At 56.9% G+C, this 24,961-nt stretch overlaps 1 protein-coding gene across 1 annotated transcript in view; it reads left to right on the top strand.

Annotated features, from left to right (window-relative positions):
• RET (ret proto-oncogene) overlaps window positions 1-24,961 on the top strand; it is a 60,634-nt gene that overhangs the window by 23,134 nt on the left and 12,539 nt on the right. The window contains exons 2-12 of the mRNA XM_059055020.2: window positions 5,961-6,224; window positions 8,438-8,725; window positions 10,927-11,168; window positions 12,287-12,482; window positions 13,833-14,032; window positions 16,116-16,374; window positions 17,124-17,249; window positions 18,935-19,045; window positions 19,621-19,743; window positions 21,389-21,645; window positions 24,287-24,434. Coding sequence (XP_058911003.1) covers window positions 5,961-6,224; window positions 8,438-8,725; window positions 10,927-11,168; window positions 12,287-12,482; window positions 13,833-14,032; window positions 16,116-16,374; window positions 17,124-17,249; window positions 18,935-19,045; window positions 19,621-19,743; window positions 21,389-21,645; window positions 24,287-24,434 — 2,214 coding nt within the window. The remainder of the gene's footprint in view (window positions 1-5,960; window positions 6,225-8,437; window positions 8,726-10,926; window positions 11,169-12,286; window positions 12,483-13,832; window positions 14,033-16,115; window positions 16,375-17,123; window positions 17,250-18,934; window positions 19,046-19,620; window positions 19,744-21,388; window positions 21,646-24,286; window positions 24,435-24,961) is intronic.

The following is a 24,961-nucleotide window of genomic DNA, read 5'->3' as shown; positions in this document are numbered from 1 at the left end:
GAGCAAAAACCATCTCCTCACCCCTTACTGTAGTGCCGGGCAACCTGAGGAACCAGAACCTCGGGGTGATGCTGACCATGCCTGTCCAGGCAGAAACATGAAACTGTGTGGGGGGAGAATTCTTTCACCCGGTGACGTTCAGGGATGGAAGGCATGGGTGGGACAGGCTTTGCAAGTCCTGCTGTGTTGACCTGCCCGAAGTTCCAGGGGAGGATCTCAGCAGAGGCAGGTGTGAGCTCACAGGCCAGGAAGCCCTTCCTGGCAAAACGGTGCCGGCAGGGAGGGGTGGTGAGCTGGCAGGGCCCTGGGCTTCCCAGCAGGACCAGCGTCTTCCCTGATCCTGACTTCCAGCACCACTTTGTTAGCCAATGTACCAAACCCCGAGATGCAGAATCTCCAGCTGTTTGACCTTGGGAGAGCGTCTCACCTCCCAGCCTCAGTGTTCCTACCTGTGAAATGGGACAGTGAAGGGATTTGTGCACAGTGATTGTGAATCCGAAGTGGGAGCTTTGTACAATATGTACCTGTGCAAAGGTGAGCCCTGTCTGCACCTGCTCCGGCTGCTCCTCCTCTCCCCAGCCTGCCCTTCTCTTGTTCACAGTTGAAGAAAGCGAGGTCCCGAGGAGGCCACCACTCTGCAGAGGCTGCACAGCCCCATGAAACTGGACACCCGCGACGGCCCATCCTAGGCTTTCCTCATTCACCCACCGGGACTAGCTGCATCATTTGTGGGGCCCAGCATGGAATGAAGATGTGGGCCCCTTGTTCTAGAATTTTGAAGGGTTTCAGGACAGTGACAGCAGATCATTAAACCAAGTATGGGGCCCTGTGGTCTCCCCAGGCTACACCCCCTTGAGGCCAGCCCTGCACCCACGTCCTCATTCCCCACCTCGGAGCACGTGTTTTTCCGTCTAAAAGTGTTTGTGACAAGGAGGAGCATTAAGGCAGCCATGCCCTGAGCAGGGACCACCTGGGAGGCATTTTAAGTGCATGTAAGTCTGTTTTTGCTCACAAGCGTTGCCCAGCCCACAAATCCCTTTAGGCAGCAACAGACTGAGCCCCACACAGATCCCGTAGGGCCTGGCTCTGTGAGACTAGAGCGGGCAAGGCCCATTCTCTCCTGCACATGTGGTCTGTATGGTGGGGACTGGACCAGCTTGGAGGCAGGGGCTCCCGGGAGCTAGGGCCCCTCCTACCTCCCAGACCCCGGACCATTGAAAGTGCATGCACTCCAGGGGGCCCCGGAGGAGGAGCCCCGTTTTGGATCTGCTCCTCCCTACCTGGCAGGTGGGGCAGGCATCTCCCCCCGCCACAGAAGACCCATCTGTAAGGTCCCCCCACTGGTGGCTCCAAGGGCAGCTGGTTCTTGCACAGCTGACCGGGGCGGGGGACAGGGTGTGTGCGTGTGTGTGTCCCCAGAGGATAAGCCGGCAGAAGCTGTGTTCCTCTCCTGACATAGGCTCAGTCGTCACACAGCATATTCTCGCTGGTACTCCGGGGGCCAGAACGCAGACCTCACCTCTCCACGGAGAGGTCTGGCAGACCACGGATAGCTGGTGGCCTAGCAGGCTGGCAGACACAGGCTGCCCTTGGCGGTGTGCTGTCTTGTGGACCAACATCCACCTTGGGCACTCCACTGGCAGAGTTGCCTGCAGCTCTGTGAGAAGGGACCCACTGGCAGCATCCCAGATCACTAGCGAGCGGTCAGTGCGCGCCTTTCTGCCAGGGTGAGGAGGACACCAGCGGCTCTGGCCCTGGCTGAGCCCCCTTCCCACCCAGCGTGGTGTCACCAGCCTGGGCTGCCACCAGGCCACCACCCTGTCAACCACTGGGAATTACAGTCTGTCATCCTCTTTGTGGCCGGGAATGCAAGCTTCCCAAGAGAAGGTGAGCCCTCGGGGACCGCCTTCCACTGCAGGCTGGTGTTGCTGACTTGCGGTCACCACACAGGGCTCAGCGGGGCAGCGGGCACGGTGGCTGCAGGGCCCGGCCCGCTGTGAAGTGGGGTTGAGCAGGCCGGAGAGGGGTGTGCTGCTGGAGAGACTGCCGTCCAAATCCCAGTCCTCTGGCTGGCTGTGTGTGTGCCCCTGAGCGTGCAGACAGCTTTCTTTTTTTTCCCGCCTCAGTGTCTGTTTGCAAAGCAGTGGTCCCGTTGGCACCCCCGCCTGGGATTGCAAAGAAAAGGGAGGGTCGGTGTGTGGGGGGAGGCGGGGGCTTGGCCTTGCGCTTTGTCGGTCCAGCCGGCTGCGCTCACCGCACACCACGCCGCTGCGAGGCGGCGGGGAGCTGCAGTGGGCCAGGTCCTCTGGAGAAGGCGGTGGTAGAGGGAAGGGAGACCCTTCCTTTTCCTGTCCACGGGGCAGTGAGCAGCAGCTTCCTTCCCCTTCCCATCCACCCCCCACCCCAGAGCTCCCCCTAGACCCTCTGACTCACAGCCTTCGTGGACTGTTGGCTGGAGGGAAAGGAAGCCTGGCTGCTGCTTGTGATTCAGGCCCTTGTCTTGGGGCAGCAGAGCTGTGCCTGGTTCTGATCCTCCTTCTGAGCCTGCCTTCCCAGACTTGGCCTTTCCGGGCAGGGTGCTGCCATAGGCTGGGAGCCCATCTGATTTCTGTGAGGAGCACAGACCCGGGGTTACTCTGCCAGGCGGTGCGGTGGGGACCTGGCACGCTCCTAGTGGGGGACGAGCCCCATCAGGGACCCCTCTGCGGCTGTCCCTCCCCTCCCGTTGGGTGACTCTCCTCTCCTGTTGGGTGAGGAGACACCACAGGAAGTACTCCTGCCTTTGTCTCAAGAGCAGTGATGAAGATGTTTAAAAAAAAATCAATATGTAAGTCATAAATTGGAAGAAGATATTTTCAAATGAAGAAAAAAGAAAAAAAAGAGCAGTGAGGAGCAGTGTTGTAGGATCCTCTTTGGGACCCCAAACTATGAGCTTCTCCCGGGAAGCTCGAGCCTGTGGAGTGAATCCTAGCTGTGTGGGAGGACCTGTCAGCCATGGCCCATCACTCGGCCCAGCTTGCAAAGGGCCTGCTCCAAGCCGGTGCCATTGGCTGCCCTTTAACAGGAGCAGGGAAGAGTCCAGTCTTGTGGCCGTTTGGGGCTGACACAGCCCTCTGAGCTGTCTGCCTCTCTGGGCATCAGCTGCTAAATCTCCAAGAAGTCAGCCCTGAGTGCGTCTGCAGGGCAGCCTGTGTCTTCTTGGGCCAGTAGGGAGGGTGTGGGGACAGGAGGGTAGCATTCAGCCATGTGTGGGCAGCTCCTGCCGGTGGTCTCTGCCAACGAGACCCCAGGGTGGGGGAAGCAGTGTCTCAGCTCTCCCTCCCCAGAGTTCCCCAGCATGACTTCTTACTGTGGCTCCTTGAGCGGCCTCCCCCCTTGGGTGGCAGGCAGTGTGATGCTCTGGGGTGGATCCTCCCCCAAGAGGCTGCAGGGCAGGAAGCCCATAGCACAGAGCCTATCTCAGGGCACAGGGCTGGCTCCTGGAGGTCCTGGCCTGCCCTTCCCTGCACCACACCTGCAGAGGCCCAGTAACTCTGGGTCCCACTCCAGGGACAGCGCTCCTAGGCAGCAGATTTCGGAAGGTCTGGTAGGTCGGCACCAGGCGTGCAGCCCCCTTCCCTCCATCTCTGTCTTTAGTGTGGGGTGTGCAGGGCCAGGCCTTTGGCTGTAGCCAGAGCATCGCTCTCTTTCCCCCGATTCCTCTCCCCCTTTCACCTGACCCCCTTTCTCTTTCCACTCCTTCCCTCTCTCTCCCTCTGTTTCTCTCCTGCTCTCTCCCTCTCACCCTTGCTCTGTGGTCCAGGCCTGTCTGGCAGGGCAGCACCCACACTGGGCACTGGGCTGGCAGGACCGAATGCACACTTCCCTCCAAGTTGGCATTCCCAGCCTAGCTGCCTTTGAGGTCATCCTTGGGAAACCTTCCACAGTGCAAGCAGCCTTCTAGTTTTCTTACTGTTTTACCCCTTTGGGATCCAAAAGTTCTCACCTGTTCTCTTCACCTGACTTCACCTGGCCCTTGATTGTTTCCCACACCCAAGGGAGTCCTCAGGCAGACCCAGGGTTCCTCTGCTGGTGCGGAGTGGACCGGCCACTCACCCCTGTGGCTGCAAAGGAAGCGGGATGTAGGTGGAAACAAACCGATTGAAAGGAGAAATCAGTTACACAAAAGTACAGTGTTTCTCATGTTTGCTTTGTGCGTTGGTACTTTTTTGTGCTTCCTAGAGTAGGTTTTTAAGCACTTGCAGGTTTTTAAAGCATTTCTTGCCCATTTATCCACCTTTAAAAAAATTCTTACTATTTTTAAAACTTTTTGTGATGAAAAATGCTGAACATACACAAAGTCAGCAGAGTTAGTAGGATGAGGGCCCCCGTGGGCTCACCCAGCGCCGCCATGGTCAGCATCCACCTTCCTCATGGCATTTACAGCTCTACCCACAGTCCCTTGGCGATCAATTTCGGCAGGATCTACATAGGTTGAAGTGCATAAATCTTGGCTGTACACTGTTACCCAGTGGATGTGCCTGTGTGAGCCACGCCCGTATCAGGATACATAGCCTTTATGTTCCCCAGATCATGCCTCCTGTCCTTCCTGGTCTGTTTGCCTCCCCTGCCACCAACAGGTAGCCAGTCTGATTTCTGTCGCTTAAAATCAATCTGGAACCGTGCCATGTGATTCTTTCATGCTGCGCCTTCTACTTGGCAGGATGTCTGAGATCTGTCCAGGCTGTCCTGTGTATCAGTGGCCCTGATGGACCACCGTTTGCTTATCTGTTCACCCGCTGGAGCACATCTGGACTCTTTCCAGTTCTTGGCTCTGTGAATAACCCCAGCATTTGTGAATAAGTCATTTGATGGACATATGTTTTCATTTCTCTTGGATAAATGGAGTAGAGTTTCTGGGTCCTGTGGTAGGAGTGTGATTGACTTTAGCTAAAGATTTATTAGTGTTCTGTTCATCTTTGGTGACTCCTGCCTGCCCTGCTTGTCTGGCAGCATCTTGTACACTTGAAAACTCTGGCTCCAGGTGATTTGCTCAGAAGCCTGGGTGAACTCCCAGCTGAGTGGTTCACCTGCTTATCTAACTTGGGTAATCGAGAACGATTTTGCAATGGTTTTAAGCTGCCTCACTTCCTCCTTTTTCTGTTTTAAAGCAGTGTACTTTCAGCTAGTGTCTTTTATTTAATATTTATTTAGTTAGTTCGTTCATTCGTTAGTTATTTAGTTGCGCTGGGTTTTAGTTGCAGCTTCCACGCTCCTTATTTATGGCTCACAGTTCTCCTTAGTTGCGGCTCACCAGCTCCTTAGTTGCAGCAGGCGGGCTCCTTAGTTGTGGGATGCGAACTCTTAGTTGCAGCATGCATGTGGGATCTAGTTCCCTGACCAGGGAGCAAACCCGGGCCCCCTGCTTTGGGAGCACGGAGTCTTAACCACTGCGCCACCAGGGAGGTTCCTTAGCTAGTGTTTAGCTATATAGATAATTGTGTGTTGATGTACTTAGGACTACAGATGAGAAAGACCTATTAAGATCAGAATTTTTAATTAGTGAAGTTTTCTTTTTGGGTCCACAAAGAATCTATTATTGAAATGTAAAATAGGGGGATGGGATGAATTGGGAGATTGGGATTGACATGTATACACTTTGCATACTATGTATAAAATAGATAACTAACGAGAACCTATTCTATAGCTCAGGGAACTCTACTCAGTGCTCTGTGGTGACCTAAATGGGAAGGAAATTCAAAAAGGAGGGGATATATGTATACATATAGCTGATTCACTTTGCTGTACAGCAGCAACTAACGCAACATTGTAAAGCAACTATACTTCAGTTTTTTAAAATGTGAAATAAAGCCGCTGGGGAATACTGGTCTGCCTAGGAGGCCTGCTCTGGACTCTGTCATCACCGTCATCACCCCTCCCTCCCTCCCGCCCTCCCTCATGTGCTTCCCTGCTTCCTGCAGCCCCACTGGGACTCTACTTCTCAAGGGATGCTTACTGGGAGAAGCTGTACGTGGACCAGCCGGCCGGCATGCCCCTGCTCTACGTCCACGCCCTGCAGGACGTCCCCGAGGAGGTGCCCAGCTTCCGCCTGGGCCAGCACCTCTACGGCGCCTACCGCACACGGCTGCACGAGAACGACTGGGTCCGTATCCAGGAGGACACGGGGCTTCTCTACCTTAACCGGAGCCTGGACCACAGCTCCTGGGAGAAGCTCAGCATCCGCAGTAAGGGAGCAGCCCTGACCCCTACGCCCCTCACTGCCCCGACCCCCAGCCCTCGCCTTAGCCTCACACAGCACACATCACACCGAGGGTGGCTTCCCCTATGGCTCCAGCTGTGTGAGAGTGGAGAGGGTGAGATGAGGCTGGCCTGCCTCTGTGCGCAGCCAGTGAGGGAGCCAGGGTGAGCTTGGGGACCACTGATGACCCTTAGGCCTTCTGAGGCTGTTTGGATTTTGGAGAACCCATGTGAAGGATTTGGGTGCTCTGTCCATGCAGGATCCAGATGCCTTTTCCAGTTGGGTTAACAAGGGTTTGGGATTGTGAGAGAGGAGTTAAGAGGAGAAAAATCCCAAGATCTTGCTTTAGCAAATGGTCTGCAACTTGCTGGAGAAGCAGCAGTTCCCACAGAAAGTGTGGCTTGAAGTTCTCCTTAGTTGCAGCTCACTGGCTCCTTAGTTGTAGCAGGTGGGCTCCTTAGTTGTGGGATGTGAACTCTCAGTTGCAGCATGCACATGGGATCTAGTTCCCTGACCAGGGAGCAAACCCGGGCCCCCTGCTTTAGGAGCACGGAGTCTTAACCACTGCGCCACCAGGGAAGTCAGCAGCAAGCTGCCCTTGACACCTGGCAGGGACTTGGGCCTGGTGCCAGAGATGGAAGTGGAGCAGCAGGAAGGCCTGGCCAACTCCTCAGAGCAGAGGTCCGAGCTGGAGCATAGGCCACGTGGGACCCTGGGACTTGCAGGGAGCAGGGGTCTTGGAGCAGAGTTGTGCCTCGTGGCACCAAATGGTGATCATGCACCCAGTAGTGCCCCCCTCTGAGCCCCTCCACCGTAGACATGGCCTCCCTGGACCCTCAGGCCAGCCCTGAGCCCCCGTGTGCGCTGAGAGGCAGGCGGCATGCCTGGGAACACAGAGTGGGCGGCACCGCCCGACAGGGGCAGAATGACCGCACCCATCTGCCAAGTGAAGCCAGGGTCCCCAAGTAAAGATGCCCCCCATCAGGGCACCCCAGGCGGCTCCTGGAGGAGGTAGCACCCAACATAGGTCTTGGTTCCGCACACACTTAGTTGCCGCTGTCTGCATCTCGAGCCCCCACTGGGGAACCTGAAGAACCAGGGCCACTGGGGTGGAGGCCAGAGTGGAATCTGCTGAGGATCTGAGTTTCGTAGGAGGCCTGTTCTGTTCGTGATTGGAGAGTGACCTTGGGTACCTGTTGGGTCCAGTCAGGAGAGAAATCAGTCATTTGAACAGGACAAGTTTGTATAGAGAATTATTAACCACAGCAGGAGGTTGGAGCAATGGAGGACAGGCTAGTAAGAAGCACAGGGAACGAATGAATATGGGAGGAGCAGATATGAGGGGCAGCCACTTCCCCAGGGCTGAGATAGAGGGCCCGGGGAAGAGCCCCCGACCCCAGCTGAGATCCAGACCAGTCGGAGGGGGAGCTGCTGTGGTGCCTCCATGCTGGAACTTGCCAGAAATCTCCTCTCTAGGTGCTGGGGAAATCTGTGTCTCCGAAGACAGTGAAACTGCCTGGGGGGCGGGGGTGGGGACATGGATTCCCTGGTGGTCCATTGCTGAGGGCTCCATGCTTTCACTCCTGAGGGCCCGGGTTCAATCCCTGGTCAGGGAACTAAGATCCCTCAAGCGGTGTAGCCAAAGATAGAAAAATAGAATAGAATAAGTGAAAGTGTTTTAAAATTTTTTTTAAAAGTGCTTGAGAGTCTGCCTGCCGATGCAGGGGACATGGGTTCGTGCCCCGGTCCGGGAAGACCCCACATGCCGCGGAGCGGCTGGGCCCGTGAGCCATGGCCGCTGGGCCTGCGCGTCCGGAGCCTGTGCTCCGCAACGGGAGAGGCCACAGCAGTGAGAGGTCCACGTACTGGGAAAAAAAAAATAAAAAACTGCCTTGGGGAAAGGGGTGGGTCAAGAGCCCTCCCTGGGGAAGCTCTCCACTTGGTGTTAGACCTGGGGTTCAGGGCACCTCCCTGAGGAAGGGTATTTGAGCTGAGACCTGAAAAACAAGAGAGGTGGGCCGGTAAGGCACCCCTAGGAGGTGGCGGCCGGGCCACAGAGCCCAGAGGAGCCCCGTGGACCCTGGTGATGACTGGACTTTGCCCCAGCCCCGAGCTCCTGCCCCCTCCCTGTGCCATTCCCCACCACTGGGCAGGTGTGGCTGACACCCTGGGTGGGCCTGACGACTTCTGTCTCTGCAGACGGTGGCTTCCCGCTGCTCACAGTCTACCTCCAGGTCTTCCTGTCACCCGCGTCCCTTCGTGACGGCGAGTGCCAGTGGCCGGGCTGTGCCCGAGTGTACTTCTCCATCATCAACGCCTCCTTCCCGGCTTGCGATGCCCTCAAACCCCGGGACCTCTGCTTCCCCGAGACGGGCCTGTCCTTCCGCATTCGGGAGAACAGGCCTCCCGGCACCTTCCACCAATTCCGCCTGCTGCCTGTGCAGTTCCTCTGCCCCAACATCAGCGCGGTCTACAGGCTTCTGGGAGGTGAGTGCCCACCGCGTGGAGCCTTCCTCGGTGCCTGCTGAGTGCCTGGCACGGCACTGCGGTCCCTCTACACAAGCTGTCGAGTTTACTCTGCACCACCCCATCATCCGTTCATTCAGAAGTCCACGAGTATGTCATGTACGCCTGCCATGGGCCAGGCACTGTTCTGGGGATGAGAGAGTGAACACATCAGGCCAACATCCCACCTGCCTGGAGCTTCCATCCTGTGGGAGATGGAGACCACACACGTGCTAAGGAAATCGGGTGGCCTCTGAAGGGAGTAGGTGCGACGTAAAGCTGAGAAGGTGTGGAGTGGTGGAGACCACTGTCTCAAATCAGATGGCTGGGAAAAGGGGACACTGGAGCAAAGGGGGGGGTACCAGGCAAGCAGGGAGAGCCCCTTCAAGAGCACCAAGTTGGGAGCCCCATGGAGCTGGAGTGCAGTGAACTGCAGGGCAGGGTGGAGGCTGCTGAGGGCACAGCAGTTCCAAGTGGGGGGCAGGGCTTCCTGCCGAAGGACTGGGGAGCCATGGAAGGTGTTTGGGGGGGGGGGTCATTGACAGGACATACCTTACCTTTAAGAGCTTAGTCTGGCTGCTGTGTTAGAAATGATTTGGGGTGGGTGGTTTAGGGGGAAGCAGAGAAATTAGGAGGCAGGAGAAATCCTTGAGTGAGAGGATGAGGTCTGAGGTGAGGGTGGAAACCTTTGGGCAACAAGAAGCAGGCAAGTTGTGGGCATGTTTGGAAGGAGGATCCTGCAGGATATCCTGGTGAGTTGGACGTGGGGTGTTGAAAGAAAGAAGAGACCAAGCATGGTTCCAGGATTCCGCCCGAGCAGCCACAAGGACAGTGGACCTTGCCACAAGATGGCCCTGGGGAGGCCAAGAGCACGGATGTGGGGAGGGGAAGGGAATTGGATCCCAGTGGAGATGAGAGAAGGCAGCTGAGGTACCATTAAGCCATTTAAAGGCGAACTGGCACTCAAAAGGGACACTTACAAGCTGGACTTATTAGTAAGTAGAACCTGGATTCACACCAGGTTGATGGCATACACACGGTAATAGTGTTGAAGAAAATCTCAGAAGCGTAAGGAAAGTAGTCACTCACACTCACCCAGCATCTTTTCATTTATCCTGCAGCAGGGATAGATGTCTTTGTGCAGAATTGCCGGCAAAGTGTATGATTTAGCATGCTGCCTTTTTCGCTAAAAAAAGGGTTTTTTGTAACTGTAAACAATAGAGGGAAATGTTTGCATGATAAGCATTTCCCACATGTGTAATTCACATGTAATGTGTGGCTCTGATGTGATTTCCCACTGAGTGGAGTTGGACAGCCCTCCCATGCTTGGCTGTGGGGTGGTCAGTGTTGACCTTCAAGCCTTCAACCTTTCCCCTTTTTTGGGTCATTTCTGGAGGATGAATTCCAGGACAGGCTTGGCTTGAAGAGTGTATTGTTGTTACCGGTCCTCCCTCACCGGGTTGTGGGAAGACATGTGAGTCACTGAACGTACAGCAGTGTCTGGCAAGGAACAGACACTTTTGCCTTCATCATCTCCTCTTCTGGTGAGGAAACTGAGGCACAGAGAGACAGAACCACCAGCCTTGGGCCACACAGCCAGAAGGTGTATGGGACAAGGATTCAAATCACGCAGTCAGAAATATTTGTGTGTTAATATAAAATCACACCAAATGTCCACCATGTTTGTTTCCAAGTGGTGGAATAGCTTTATTTCTCACATTCTCTAAAATAAGCGCATACCACTTCCGTAATTTAAAAAAAAAATCCTAAATCTTTTTTTTTCAGAAACCAGCAAATGCTGGGAGCTGAATCTCTGGGCTGAGCTGGTGCCAGCCCTCCCCACAGCAGAGGCAAGGTGTATGAAGGGGTATGCCCAGCCCTCCTAGGTGATCAGGATGAGGACCTGATGCAGACCTCCTGGTCCCTCTCTTCTCCGTCAGCACCAGTGCAGGCTGCAGCCACAGTGAAGCTCAGGGCACAGTCTCCACTGCAAATGGTGCTTGGAGCGCCGTGCCCCGCTGTGGAGCCGAGGAGGGGCCAGGGCCCAGGGCCAGCATGCACCCCAGCTGCATCCACAGGGCCCCCTCCGGTGCCGGCACTCCCGGTGGGCCCCTGAGGAAGGCAGCTCACCCTTTCCGCAACTCGGGGGTCAGCCAGGGGTTCCTGGTCTGCTTGGTGCGCAGGTGAGAGTCTGCCCTTCCGCTGCGCTGTGGACAGCCTGGAGGTGAGCACGCGCTGGGCCCTGGACCGCGAACAGCGGGAGAAGTATGAGCTGGTGGCTATGTGCACGGTGCGCGTCGGTGCGCGTGAGGAGGAGGTGATGGCGCCCTTTCCCGTGACCGTGTATGACGAAGACGACTCTGCGCCCAGCTTCCTCGGGGGCGTCGACACTGCCAGCGCCGTGGTGGAGTTCAAGCGGAAGGAGGTGCCTGTCCGTTTGTCTGGTGCTTGTCTGGTGTCTCTCTGTTCGGTGTCTGGATTCCTCCATCCGCCATTTATTCCTCGGTCTGTTTAGCGGTTTGTCTAGCCATCCAGACATGTGGCTGACCGTCCATCTAGCTATTCATCTTTCATTTGTCCATCAGTCTGTCTGTCGGGGTTTTCTGTCGGTGTCCAGGACAGCTGAGGAGGAGAGAGGAGGCCAGCCCCACCGGCACCCAGCTGACCACTGCCTTGGGAGGCCAGGGGCCCTGAGTGCCCAGTCTGTGTCTGAGGCCGCGGGGTTGGGGGGGGCCCAGGGCTCACATCGGCAGGGATCTCCCCGCGCCCCATCCCGGCCCCACCCTTTTCTGGTCCACGCAGGTGGAGCGTGACTGCCACCTGCTGGGCCTCGGGCTGTCCTGCAGCTGGCAGGCCAGCAGGAGCAATGGAAAGGTGGGAGCGTAGTATGTTATCACTGCCTGCTTTGGGCACCCCAAGAGCAGGTTTGGCGGATGAGCCGGTGAGAGGAAAGCACATGACAGGGGAATGTCTTATGAGCCTGGAAGAAGCCCCTGGTGGTGACACTGGGGAGCCTGGTTAGCAGTGAGAGCAGAGATGCCCTGTGACTTTGCTCAGAGCCTTCCTCGTGACCCTCTCCAGCCTGGAGTACAGAAGAGACTAGGAGGAGAGCGTTAAGATGCTTGGAGGAGAGCATTCTGGTGGATACCTGGGCTTGGATCGCAGGTCTGCCTCTATCACTCTATGACACTGAGCTAACTCCTCTGCCTTGTGGGGCGTGGTTTCCTCAGAGAAGAGTAGGAGTGCTTTCTCTGCTCTGTGGGGACCTAGATGAGGTCTTCAGCAGAGCACCAGAGCATGTGCGCTCATCTATCCTTATGGGGCATCTGTAGATGCCTGTGACACCTGCTGCATGGGTGAGCTGCAGTGGCCCAGAAAGGGTAACTGGGGCAGGCTGACTAGGGGCCCCAGGGAACTTGAACCCAGGTCAGTCTGTCCCTAGAGCCAGCTCTGACTGCACACACCTGGTTCACTCGTGGGGCACGTGCCTTCCCACGGTCTCTGGCTTTAAGGGCCCTAACTGGCACCTCCTGTTCTCTGCAGGGCACTGTTGTGGCCACACTACGTGTCTTCGATGCAGATGTGGTGCCAGCATCCGGGGAGCTCCTGAGACAGTACACAAGCACTCTGCTCTCCGGGGATGCCTGGGCCCTCCAGACCTTCCGAGTAGAGCACTCGCCCAACGAGACCTTGGCCCAGGCCAACGGCAGCTTTGTGCGGGCAACCGTGCATGACTACAGTAAGAGAGGCCAGGTGTGGCCTGGCTGGGCCCGCTGGGGAACTGGCGGCCCACTGTCCTTGGACGGGGCAGCACCCTGCACACACGGACACCTGTCCCGGCCCTCTGAGCACCAGGCAGCCGCCCCTTCCACTCCTCCTCCTAGCCTTTGTCTCTGCTGGGCTTGCCTGGGCCACCTTGGTGGGTGATCACAGGCTGTCCTCTCTATGAACTGTCCTGAGGCCGACCTTGGCAGGACACCACGACACCTCCCTGTGCTGGCCACGCCAGGACTCAGTGCAACACATACGTCATCACCGAGACCTCCCTCTGGCCCCTGGCACCTGCTTTGCCACCTTCCAGGTGCCCGAGTGCCCAGGCGTTATTGCCCCCTCCCCCCACCAGCAACTCTCTATTCACAAGTGGTTGATGTATCCATACAACAGCAGCTCAGTGTCCTAGCGTCGGAGGGTTCCTCCATGATTGTCCTGCCTGGCTCCTGGAATGCGCCCACCCTCAGGGCTGAGCTCCAGGTGCCCGCAGCATTCACCTGCAGGACGGGGCATACTCATCCTCAAGCTTCCCTGCCTCCCTCCCCTGCCCTCCTGCCCGCGTTTTCTAGGATCACCTTTCAAATACCCCTTGCACTTGGGTCCTTGTTTGGGGGTCTGCTTCTGGGGAACCCAGGATCACTGGTGCCTTTACCCCTTTCTGGCTGGCCTGATCCTATTTGTTTTTCATCCTCCCCTCCCCCACCAGGCCTCTGAAGCCCTCTGTCCTGTGTGAGGAAAAACGTCATCCTTGCCCCAGTATACTCACTCTGGTGCCATGTGTACCAGAGCCCCCCCTCCCCCTTTCTGTCTCCACTGAACTAAAACCTTAGCCTGGGCACACGGCAAGTGCTCAGAAGCGTGGAAGCTCCCGGGTGCTGGAGGCCTGTGGAATCCAAGGGTCCACAGGCGGCTGCTGCTGTTGAGAGTTCTCAGGGGCTTGGTGGTGGTGGTTCTTTACCTTGTGTGGCCTACCCCGCACTCACATCACACACACACACACACGCGCGCGCAAACACACACACACACACACGCACACACGCACACATCCCCAAGGTTACCTCGCAGCTGAGAAGGGTCTTCTGGGCTCCCAGCTCAGCACAGCGACTCACTTTTAAATAGTAGTTCTACCTTAACGCCTCCCACCAGGTCTGTTATCTGTTTCCGTGTGGGTGGAGGTCCCTGTTTTCACATGTGTGCGGGGAGCGCGTTGGGGAGGAGGCATGCAGCGGCGTGGGACAGTGGTCCCAACCCGCAGGGCCCCCGCCCATCATCACCGCGTGCCGTCCACACAGACACACACACCCTCCGCCCCCCGCAGGGCTGGTTCTCAACCGGAGCCTCCCCATCTCGGAGAGCCGGGCGCTGCAGCTGGCCGTGCTGGTCAATGACTCGGACTTCCAGGGCCCAGGGGAGGGCGTCCTCCTCCTCCACTTCAACGTGTCTGTGGTGCCCGTCAGCCTGCGCCTGCCCAGCACCTACTCCTTTGCCGCGAGCAGGCGGGCCCGCCGCTTCGCCCAGGTGAGCCCCCAGCCTGCTGCCTGCCTGGGGAGGGGTGTGGAGGGGCAGGAGACCCCCAGGGGTGTTCCGTTGAGCAGATTTCAAGCAGGGCTGGGGGGTGAGTGACACCCCCTCCCTGAGCTAAGTAGTACACGGTGTGGCCCCAGGGAGCTGCAGACACCGGGCCAGGAAGGCTGGGGCCATGGAAGAGTGGGAGTCAAGAGCAGGGCTCGTGGGCTTTGTGGGCCCCTCTTCTTTGCCGTCTCCTTTCTTGGCATCTTTAAAACGTTTTGTACTCATGAAAGAGCAGCGCCAGGTAAATCTTTGAATGCAGACTTGGACAGACGTTTCTGGTGAATTAAGTGAAAAAGTGGTTTGTGTAAGTGTTGGTCTCTGGTGGCTCCCTATGTTCAAAACGAAGTCCTCATTGCTGAGAGTTTGCAAGTGTGCAAATGCAGGCAGCAGTTAATGGTGGCGCCCTCTGCAGGGAAAGATAGGGAGTGCTTCTACTTTCCAGTTTTCTGCAAGTATGTTAACTCGAGCTTATTTTGCATTTGTCATTGGAAAGTAACGATTAGAAGTGGAAAAAGTTAAAGTAATAAGTATTCGTCAAAGGAGATAAGGGATAGACAGGAGTGATCTCTTTTTCTCATATTAGCCAGTGTGTAACATTTTGGTGCAGTTCTTCCAAGAATGTTTCTCTTAAGCACTTTTTAAAGTTCCCTTGTGGTTACAGCAAGCATATGACTTAACATACTGCGTTCTCCTAGTGGGGCAGCTGTGGCCACATCCTCTTTAGAATGTCCCGTTTAGGGCCATCTCCTATTTTCCAGTGGTTTTGCCAGTTTCTGTGGTTGGTTCCCTTCCCTCCTGGCAGCCACCCGGGGCCAGCAAACGAAGAACCCCACCCTTGGACACATCCCGGCTCCCCAGCCTGCCACCCAACCTCGGGCCTTTCCTGGAGGCGCAGGGGTTAAGGGTGGTGGGAGGTGACAAAGCAGAGGGGACTGAGGGGTGTCTGGGGCGCTGAGCGGGAGAAGACATTGCTGGAGGTGGGTCACCTGTGCTCCAGTAGACTCAGGAGGGCACAGGGACCCGAGTCCCAATCCAGCCTCAGACTCACTGTGGTCTTTCACCAGCTCCCCAGTTTTTATGATTGTAAATTGAGGATGATGACCTTGGGCAATTTTGAGGGTCACTGGAGAGAGTGGAAGTGAGCCCGGTTTGTACAGGGAAGTGCTCGGAGCCCAGCAGGCGGTTTTGTTGTGGCGTCAAGCGTGGGCTTGGAGGAGCCTGGCTCTGCCCTGGGCCTGAGTCAGGCTGAGCAAGGGGCATGGTGCGTGGCTGCAGGCAGGGCCCTATCACCGCTCCCCCACCAGGCCCCCAGCCCTCAGCCTTGACTAGTCAGAGCTTCTGATCTCAAGCCACCACAACGCTTACGGTAACTCGAGTGGCTGAGGGGTTAAAAAGGAGAGTTCGACTGGCCAGCTCTGGGCCCCAGTGATCACAGCTGCCAGCCTAGCATCCCTGGGAGAAGCATCCCTTCTCTCCCAGGGGTTCCAGCCCAAGTCCCAGGAAGGCCCCCTGGGTCCCATGTGGGACAGACAATGATGCTGCATGAATCGTGGCCCGGGTGCCATGCTCTGACTAACCAGGCAAGTGACCTGGCTCGGGCGTGGACCACCCCAGGTGGACACTGGTGATCCCCAGAGCAAAATTGGTCTGGCCAGAAGAGAGGGAGGTGTGTAGGAGGCATACAGGCTGCCTTTGTGCCTCAATGAATGAGCAAGTGAGGGAAGAGCTGGGCAAGCCAGCAGCACCTCCTGGAGGGCCAGCCCCCAAACCAAACCCCAGTGCCCCGTGTTCCTTCCCCTCCGGCTCTGAGGAGGAGGTGTGGATGGTGGTCCCATGGCCTGGGCAGGGCAGGACCAGGCAGGCGAATGGTCTGCAGGTTCCGGGGGCGTGGAGGATGGGGAGATGGGGAGCTACCATCCTGTGCCGAGTAGGAAACTGTCCTGGGACTCAGGCTGCCAGGGAGCCCCTCCAGCCACCATCACAGGTGGTCCAGCCACCCAGCTAAGGATTCCCTGTGTTCCATACCTAGATTGGGAAAGTCTGTGTGGAAAACTGCCAGGAGTTCAGTGGCATCCATGTGCAGTACAAGCTGCAGCTCTCCAGCGCCAACTGCAGCGCCCTGGGGATGGTCACCTCGGCCGAGGACACCACGGGGACCCTGTTCGTGAACGACACGGAGGCCCTGCAGCGGCCCGAGTGTGCCCAACTCCAGTACACGGTAGTGGCCGTCGAACGGCCAACCCGCCGGCAAGCCCAGGCCCCACTGCTCGTCACACTGGAGGGGACATGTGAGTGCCAGGGCTGCGGGGAGGTTCGGGATGGACGGGGCATCGTAGAGCCTCAGGCTTCTCCCACAGAAGGAGCCCGGTCCTGCTCCCCATCACGAACTGGTGGCTTCCCTGAGCCTGAGCCTTCTTCCCTGTAAGATGAGAAAATGGTGCACGCTCACAGCCAAGCTGGAAGGATGGCAGGGGGAAAGTGTGAAACAGTTTAGCCCATAGTGACAGCATTGTGGACAGTCACTGCTGCCCATCACCTCTGTCAACGTGTCCTACCTGTGCACTTGCTTTAGGGCTGCCAGATACAATAGAGGACCCTGGTTAAGTGTGAATTTCAGGTAAACAACAAGCAATTTTTTTGCTGTAATTACGTCTTGTGCAACTTCTGCAGTGTCTCTTAGAAGACAAACTTCCAAGCGTGTCACCATGATATTAAGGACGTATTTACACAAAGCAGGTGTTCACCATTATCTGAAGGTCAGGTTTAACTGGGTGTCCTGTGTGTCACTGGCCGAGTTTGGCCACCTCACACCCTCCCTCCATACTTAGCCCAGTAGCTGTCCCTGCTTTGTGACTGTGGTACCACCCCTTCCTCAGCAGCCCCCTCACTGCCCTGCACCCCGGTGCTTAGTTACTACCTCCCCTCTGGGCTCACCCCGTGGGGACTGTTCAGCCAGTGCTGCCCTCACCTATGGGTGCTGGCGACTGGACACAGGGCCCAGGCTGGCCCCCTGTGACTTGCTTTCTGTCACCCCCAGATGTGGCAGAGGAGCCAGGCTGCCCCCTGTCCTGCGCGGTCAGCAAGAGGCGGCCCGAGTGTGAGGAATGCGGTGGCCTGGGATCTCTGACGGGCAGGTGCGAGTGGAGACAGGGAGACGGCAAAGGTAGGCCCCGTGCAGAGCCGGGTGTTCAGGAGGGTGATGAGGGCTGAGTGGAAAGAGCATCTGTGTGGGCCCTGCCAGCCTCTGCGATACCCTCCACCCCCGCCCACTCTGAATCTCTTCCCCAGCGCCTTGTCCCCTGCTGTGACTCCTGATGCCAGGAGAGGGTGGACATGAGTGCAGGGTGGCATGAGGACATTGGGGCTGTTTATCACCGTGGAATCACAGGTGCCTGAGGCTGGACTCGCTCTGGGCTTGGGAGGGTCTGGGCCAGAGTTGGGATGTGCGTTTTCTTTTTATTTTATTCTAAATTTCTGGACATATATTTGTCCCTGAACTAGATGTGAACTGGCATCTGTGTCTCCATTTCTCCACCCATATACACATAAATTACATATACAGTTGTGGATATATTCACCCAACACTTTTGTTTTTTTTTAAACTTTTTATTTTATAGTGGAGCATAGTTGATTAACAATGTTGTGTTAATTTCAGGTGCACAGCATAGTGAGTCAGTTATACATATACACGGTATCTATTCTTTTCCAAATTCTTTTCCTGATTAGCTTGTATGTAATATTGAGCAGAGTTCCCTGTGCTCTACAGTAGGTCCTTGTTGGTTATCCATTTAAAATATAGCAGAGTGTACAATGTCAGTCCCAAACTCCCTAACTATCCCTCCCCCTAACCTTCCCCCATTCACCCACTGCTTTTATTTTTTTTTATTCCTTATAAATTTATTTCATTTTATTTTATTTATTTTTGGCTGCATTGGGTCTTCGTTGCTGCGCACGGGCTTTTCTCTAGTTGTGGCGAGCAGGGGCTACTCTTCGTTGTGGTATGCGGGCTTCTCACTGCAGTAGCTCTTGTTGCGGAGCACGGGCTCTAGGCACGCAGGCTTCAGTAGTTGTGGCACATGGGCTCAGTAGTTGTGGCTCGCGGGCTCCAGAGCGCAGGCTCAGTAGATATGGCGCATGGGCTTAGTTGTTCTGCGGCAGGTGGGATCTTCCTGAACCAAGGCTCGAACCCACGTCCCCTGCACTGGCAGGCGGATTCTTAACCACTGCGCCACCAGGGAAGCCCTCACGCACTGCTTTTAGACACATAGTTCACAGACCCTTTTCAAAGATCCAAAAGGTGGATGAGTATAAGGTAGGTTACACTGTGCACATCATTCATAGTTGGCTTTAGTTCATAAAAACACAAACCTTAAAAAAAATTCAAAGTATCCAAAACAATCTTCAGAGAAGCTCTACCTGGGAGATCCCAGCCCAAGGAGCGTGGCCTCAAGCAGGAGGGGCCTGCACAGCCTTGGGCTTAGCCCACTGCTGGCTCCAAGCCTCACCCACTGGTGTGAGTGTCTTGCTCATGATACCGCCTTGAGAGGGTCCCAGCCTTGTCTGGTCTCTTCTGGCCTCCTTGATGTGAGCCCGGGCACAGCCCTGGGACTGCCCAGCTCCTCCAGCCCTCACTGCCCGGGCTGCCCTGTACACCCCGGACCCCCAAGCTCTCCTCAGGGGTGGGCTCCAAGTTTGGTTTTTCTCGGCTCAGGCCTCGGTTTGCTTCTCCTTGTTGGGGGGCAGTGCAGGCTTGGCCTGGGAGGCTCTGGGGTGTGGCCCTCCCAGCTCTGGCAGTCTGACCAAGACGGGTGCTCCCTCATGGTAGTAACTGCCTGCTTTGTGTCCTAGGGATCACCAGGAACTTCTCCACCTGCTCCCCCAGCATCAAGACCTGCCCCGATGGCCACTGTGATGCCGTGGAAAGCAGAGACGCCAACATCTGCCCCCAGGACTGCCTCCGTAAGCACCGAGCCTGCACGTGTACCTGAGCAAGGGCAGGGCCTGGGAAGGGGGTGTAGGTAGCAAGCTGAAGGGGCTTGGACTCCCACCTGCACTTCAGCCAGGCCAGCCGACTTCCTGGGTTGCGTGTGCTGAGCCTTTCTCTAACATTTCATTTGAACAAAGGGCTCTCCTCCCCCAAGACTAGCGCCTGCTGGCCTGACCCACCCTCTCCAGTGTTGCCCTGGCCGACTCACGGGGATGCGGCACCCTGTCGCCTATTTCACTGGCTCCAGGCTGCCCCTGCTGTCCGTGCTCTGCTTCTGCAAAGTAACCGTGTGTGGACCTTAGCAAGGGCCCTAGGCAGCCTGTGGGTTCCTCCTCTCTCCCGCTGTGGCCAGGGGACTGGTTTGGGGGCCTGTCGTGCTGAGACTCGTGCCTGGGTGACACAGACTTCTGAGCTCACTGCGTTCCCTGGGCCTGAGAGTGCTGACATCAGGTGGGGAGGGGCCTCTCACGCTCCTGTCTGGGTAGTCTGGCTGGTCAGGTCCCCCCGAGGCCGACTGGGCTGCTGAGTGAGCTGTGTCCATCATCAGGGGGCGGCAGCGTCATCGGTGGGCACGAACCTGGGGAGCGCCGGGGGATTAAAGCCGGCTTCGGTATCTGCAACTGCTTCCCGGAGGAGAAGAAGTGCTTCTGTGAGCCGGAAGACAGCCCGGGTGAGCTGGCTGGGGCCACGCGGGCAGGGATCCCCACACCTCCCTGAAGCCCCAAGGAGCGAGGGAGGAAATGGCGGGAAGGCGCGGAAACCCAGGAGACCTTTTTCCTTCCCTCGGGGTCTTGCTTCCCCCATCTGTGCAGACAGGGAGCTGGGTCAGGGCCCCTAAGACTGCCTTCTGGCCTGAAGTTTGATGTTGTTTGGGGGGTTTTTTTGGCCGCGCCATGCAGCTTGCAGGATCTTAGTTCCCCAGCTAGGGACTTTTTTAACATCTTTATTGGAGTATAATTGCTTTACAATGGTGTGTTAGTTTCTGCTTTATAACAAAGTGAATCAGCTATACATATACATATATCCCCATATCTCCTCCCTCTTGCATCTCCCTCCCACCCTCCCTATACCACCCCTCTAGGTGGTCATAAAGCACCGAGCTGATCTCCCTGTGCTATGCAGCTGCTTCCCACTAGCTATCTATTTTAAATTTGGTAGTGTGTATATGTCCATGCCACTCTCTCACTTCGTCCCAGATTACCCTTCCCCCTCCCCATGTCCTCAAGTCCATTCTCTACGTCTGTGTGTCTTTATTCCTGTCCTGCCCCTAGGTTTTCCAGAACCTTTTTTTTTGTTTTTTTAGATTCCATATATATGTGTTAGCATACGGTATTTGTTTTTGTCTTTCTGACTTACTTCACTCTGTATGACAGACTTTTGGTCCATCCACCTCACTACAAATAACTCAATATCGTTTCTTTTTACGGCTGAGTAATATTCCATTGTATATATGTGCCACATCTTCTTTATCCGTTCATCTGTCGATGGACACTTAGGTTGCTTCCGTGTCCAGCCAGGGATTATTGAACCCGTGCCCTCGGCAGTGAAAGCACAGATCCCTAACCACTAGAATCACCAGGGAACTCCCTGGCCCGAAGTTCTGTGGTAAAGGTTAGGCTGGAAAATTAGTTCTTTCACCAGATGACTCAGTGTCTGCTCAGACTGTCCCTGTGCAGGGCCTTTGCTGGGCCCATGGCATTGGCCAAATGGGTCCCCATCCTCCTAGCCAGAGCCTCTAGGTGCTTCTTCTGGGACAGCAGGTGCCCCACTGAGCACATGCAGAGCTTTCCTGCCTGAGCCCAGGGATGCTTTTCTGGTATTTGAGTTGTTATTGCACAGCCCTAGGTCCTGGGCCACTTTTCTTTTCTCCCTCCTTTATACTCACTATAAAGAAAATACAAAAGACATCAGGAACACGGGAAGAGCTGTACTTCCCCACCAGCGCCCCTGGGCCTCTGGCTTCAGTACAGCATTCTAGGGTGGGTGGGTGCAGGTGTGTATGAACTCCACCGTGTGACCTTAGGCAGGCTGCTTATAAACTCTCATTCCTTCTGGAAAAGGGTGGTAACGGTCTCCAATAGCAAAAACGTACAGAACAGCACCTGCTATGGGCCACTTCTATTGGAGGGTTGGCAATTACTCTCAGACCTTCACACCAGCAGTTCTCTCCAGGATGCTCAAAGCTGGTCACAGCAGACACTTCCCGCTGTCCTGGGCGTGGCGGGCTGGAGAGCTGCTCTGTACCAGCTCCTGAAGGTATTTGGGGTCCCCCTCCCGGGGTGTCATCTCTCACGGCCCACCCCCACTGCCTGCAGACCCACTGTGTGACGAGCTTTGCCGCACAGTGATCGCGGCAGCCGTGCTCTTCTCCTTCATCGTGTCCGTGCTGCTGTCCACCTTCTGCATCCACCGCTACCACAAGAACGCCCACAAGCCGCCCATCGCCTCAGCTGAGATGACCTTCCGCCGGCCTGCCCAGGCCTTTCCGGTCAGCTACTCCTCATCCGGTGCCCGCCGGCCCTCGCTGGACTCCGTGGAGAACCAGGTCTCTGTGGATGCCTTCAAGATCCCGGTGAGGTTCCCTGTGTGGCCTCGGGGCTGGGGAGGCAGCCCCCCCCCGGGGGGAGGGGGCCTGCAGGTGGCGCCGGCCTCTGGTCTCGGGCAGCTGGGAGGGGAGGAGGGGATGGGTGACCTGGGGCTAATGCATTCTCACCCACCGGGAGGACACCCTGAGCATTCCAGCAGCCCCCTGCCTCCACTGAGCGGCTTTCCAGGGAGGGGCGGAGAGCATGGAGTAGGGTGGAGAATGATGGGTGCTGATTTACATGGACTGAGATCTGGGCCGTTAGGATACGGGGAGGGTGGGCCTTGCTGAACCTGACCGGGAGCTATCCTGCAGATGGCCCAAGAGCTGGGAGGAGGAAGGCTTGGGGGAGGTGCTGAGGAGGACCGTGGATTTTATTCTCAGAGGGTGGGACCCCTGAGGGTGGGGTCCATGTACTGCCTTCATTTCCTCAGGCCGCTCTGTTGAGAGTCTGTGGGGTGGGAGCCCCGTGATGAGGCACTGTCTCCATCCCGGTGAGAGAGGCTAGCAGGCGGGGGCTTGGTCAGGGTGGCAGCAGCAGAGAGGGGAGTCTGTCCCTGGCCCCGGGGGAGGGGGCACTGAGGGGCCTCTAGGGCACCTGCGGGGGAGCCAGGCCCGGGCCTGTGGCTGGCCGGCCGATGAAGAGTGCCATCCAGAGCCAGCAGGCTTCCCGAGCCCCTCCTGCATGGCAGGGCCTGGGCCTGCGGTCGGCGTGTGCGTATCAGACACCACTCCAAGCTGGCCAGGCCACTCCTCTGCCTGCCGTGCCCTTCAGCGTGCTTGCTGGGAGTGTCCAAGTTGCTGGCAGCCGGGTGCTGGGAGGGGCTGAGGAGGTGGCCAGAGCCGAGGGTGCGTGGGCACAGAAGTTCCCCCCACGAGTCTGGGTAGGGAGCGTTGCGCCGTGTGCAGGAAGCTCGGCACCCGGGGGCCACAGTCCGCAGCCCAGGGTAGGAGGTAGCCAGGGTTCATAGGAGGTGCCATCCAAGGGGTGCCGGCCCCTCGGTGAGGGTCTGGGCAGTGAGGGCTATTCCCCGACGTGGTGGCCACAGAGGCCTCCCTCCTGACTTCCCTAGTCCCCATCGCTCCGCAGGTGGAGATCTCCAGCCCCAGCGGCATCTCAACCTCCACAGCAGGCACGTGGGACGAGCCATTTGATTCCTTTAAATGCCCTGGTGGTTTGGGGCTGAGGCGCACGGTGAAGAGTGGTGCTGGTAGGTGCGTGCGCAGGGGGAGCTCCTCCGCAAAAACCACCCTCGGCCCACGTTGCCTCCAGCCCAGAGGCCAGAGCAACTCAGAGCCAGGCCCAAGGTCCGGGGGCCCCGAAGACCAGCTCCGAGGTCTTCGACGTGCTACGCAATCTTTTGGCTTTTGTTTTGTGTTATGTAAAGTGGGAGGAATGGTTTTTAACATTTTTAAGAGGATCACATCAGTGATATCCACCTTAGCGCAGTCTCTGTGAGCAGTAAACTGTTATCCAGTGCAGTGTGGACACCAGGGCGGTGGTGACCGTGTTGTCAACGTTGACCCTGACTGTGGGTTCTTGGGGAACCTGAGATACCAGGATGCCCGGGAACTGGCTGGAAGGCGCCCCTGGCCATGGTGCTGAGAGGAGGCTGCCTTGCTCCCAGATGTCAGAACACAAGGCTCTGTTCACTGGGGGGCATTGCGTCCCCAGTGGTGTCATCTCCGTGTGTTAGGCGAGCCTGGCAAGGCACAGCTTAAACAGCACCTGAAGCCACACCCACTCGCCACCCAATTTCAGGGAGGCTTGGGGTAAAGGATGCCCAGTGCTGTCACAGGAAGGCAGGTTCCAGACTGGATTCAGCATCCCCAGAATGCAAGTACATGAGCCAGGCTGGGGGTCTGGGAAGGTGCCCCGGTGTGGTCTTGAGTGGGCATGGTATGTGGATGGGACTTCGGTGGGAAGGCAGCGGGGTGCAGGTTCAGGGTAATGACTGGGCCTATGGGAGGAGCAGGCTCTTCCACGCATTGGGGTGGAGATTCCCAAGGAGCATAGTGGTACCTTTCCAGGGGCTGCCACACAGGGAACATGTCCTTGACACTCCCACCAGTAGCCAGGGGTCCTGGGCTGGTAGGCAACTTGGGCCACTGGTGCCAGTTCGGTTCTCTTGGGAGTCCTGGAGGGGGTCTCTGGAAAGGGCACCTGAAGATCTGGGCTGCTGGCCAGTCAGTGCCTTGTGGCATGGTGTCCAAAGCGGAGACGGTGCTGAGCAGCTTGGGCCTGACTCCCAGGGAAGAGGCTATGCTCCCCTGTGAGCACCTGTGGGTGCTGAGTAAGCCCTGAATCCCTCATTGGACAGACAAGGACACGGGTCTGGGGTGGCACAGGGCATCTTCAGTAGACAGGGGCCAGCGAGGGTACAGACATACGGAGTCCAGGCTGGTTTGTGGCAACACCTGCCTTCCCATGGGGGAGACACATCATGTCACGGCACCTCAGGGCCTGACTGTGGGGTCCTTCCCTTGGACATGGTGACTGTCACGGGCTGGTTCAGGTGACGGTCAGTTGTCTGCACACTGGAGCTTGTCCACCCGGTCTTGCCTTCTTCCTTTTCTCACAATCTTTCTTCCCTCTCTTCTTGTCTCCCTTCCTTCACACCCAACATAGGAGGATCCAAAGTGGGAATTCCCTCGGAAGAACTTAGTTCTTGGAAAAACTCTGGGAGAAGGAGAATTTGGAAAAGTGGTCAAAGCAACGGCCTTCCGGCTGAAAGGCAAAGCGGGGTACACGACTGTGGCTGTAAAGATGCTGAAAGGTATCTGTCCAGGCGGTACACGATGACGGTTCTGCCACGCACACCTGCGGGAGCCCCAAGGGGTGGATGAAGCCACGCGACAGCCAGGGTTCTGGCAGATGGCCTGCTGCCTCCTGAAGAGGCCCCCCCATTGCTCTTCCTGAGTGGCTGCTCTCTGGGGATCCCCACCATGGATGATGTGGGCTGGCGTGGTCCCTGGAGAAGCAGGGTGAGGACGTTCCTCCCTTGGAAGGTTCTGGAGTGGTGCTACTTCTGTACCAGTGCTGAGTAGAGATCTGAGTTTAAATTAAAAGCCCTTTTGGTTTTGGACTGGCAGCTCTCCCCAACCCAGTCTGCTCCATTCATTTTTCTCAGCCAAGCATCCACCAGAGTCCTGGTGAAGAGAGCACTTGTAAGGACCAGTCCCTGCCCCCTAGGGCCCTGCCTTGCCCAATACCCACTGGTCCTCAGCGGGTCTGCCCTGCCCCAGTCTTGCCGCAAGCTAGGCATCCTCACTGGTGTTTCTCAGCAGAGACTGGGTAGATGGC

The sequence above is a fragment of the Kogia breviceps genome, chromosome 2, assembly GCF_026419965.1.
Source record: "Kogia breviceps isolate mKogBre1 chromosome 2, mKogBre1 haplotype 1, whole genome shotgun sequence".
NCBI classification, from domain to species: domain Eukaryota; kingdom Metazoa; phylum Chordata; class Mammalia; order Artiodactyla; family Physeteridae; genus Kogia; species Kogia breviceps.
The sequence above is the reverse complement of the archived record's forward strand: the minus strand, read 5'-3'. Positions and strand labels throughout refer to the sequence as shown.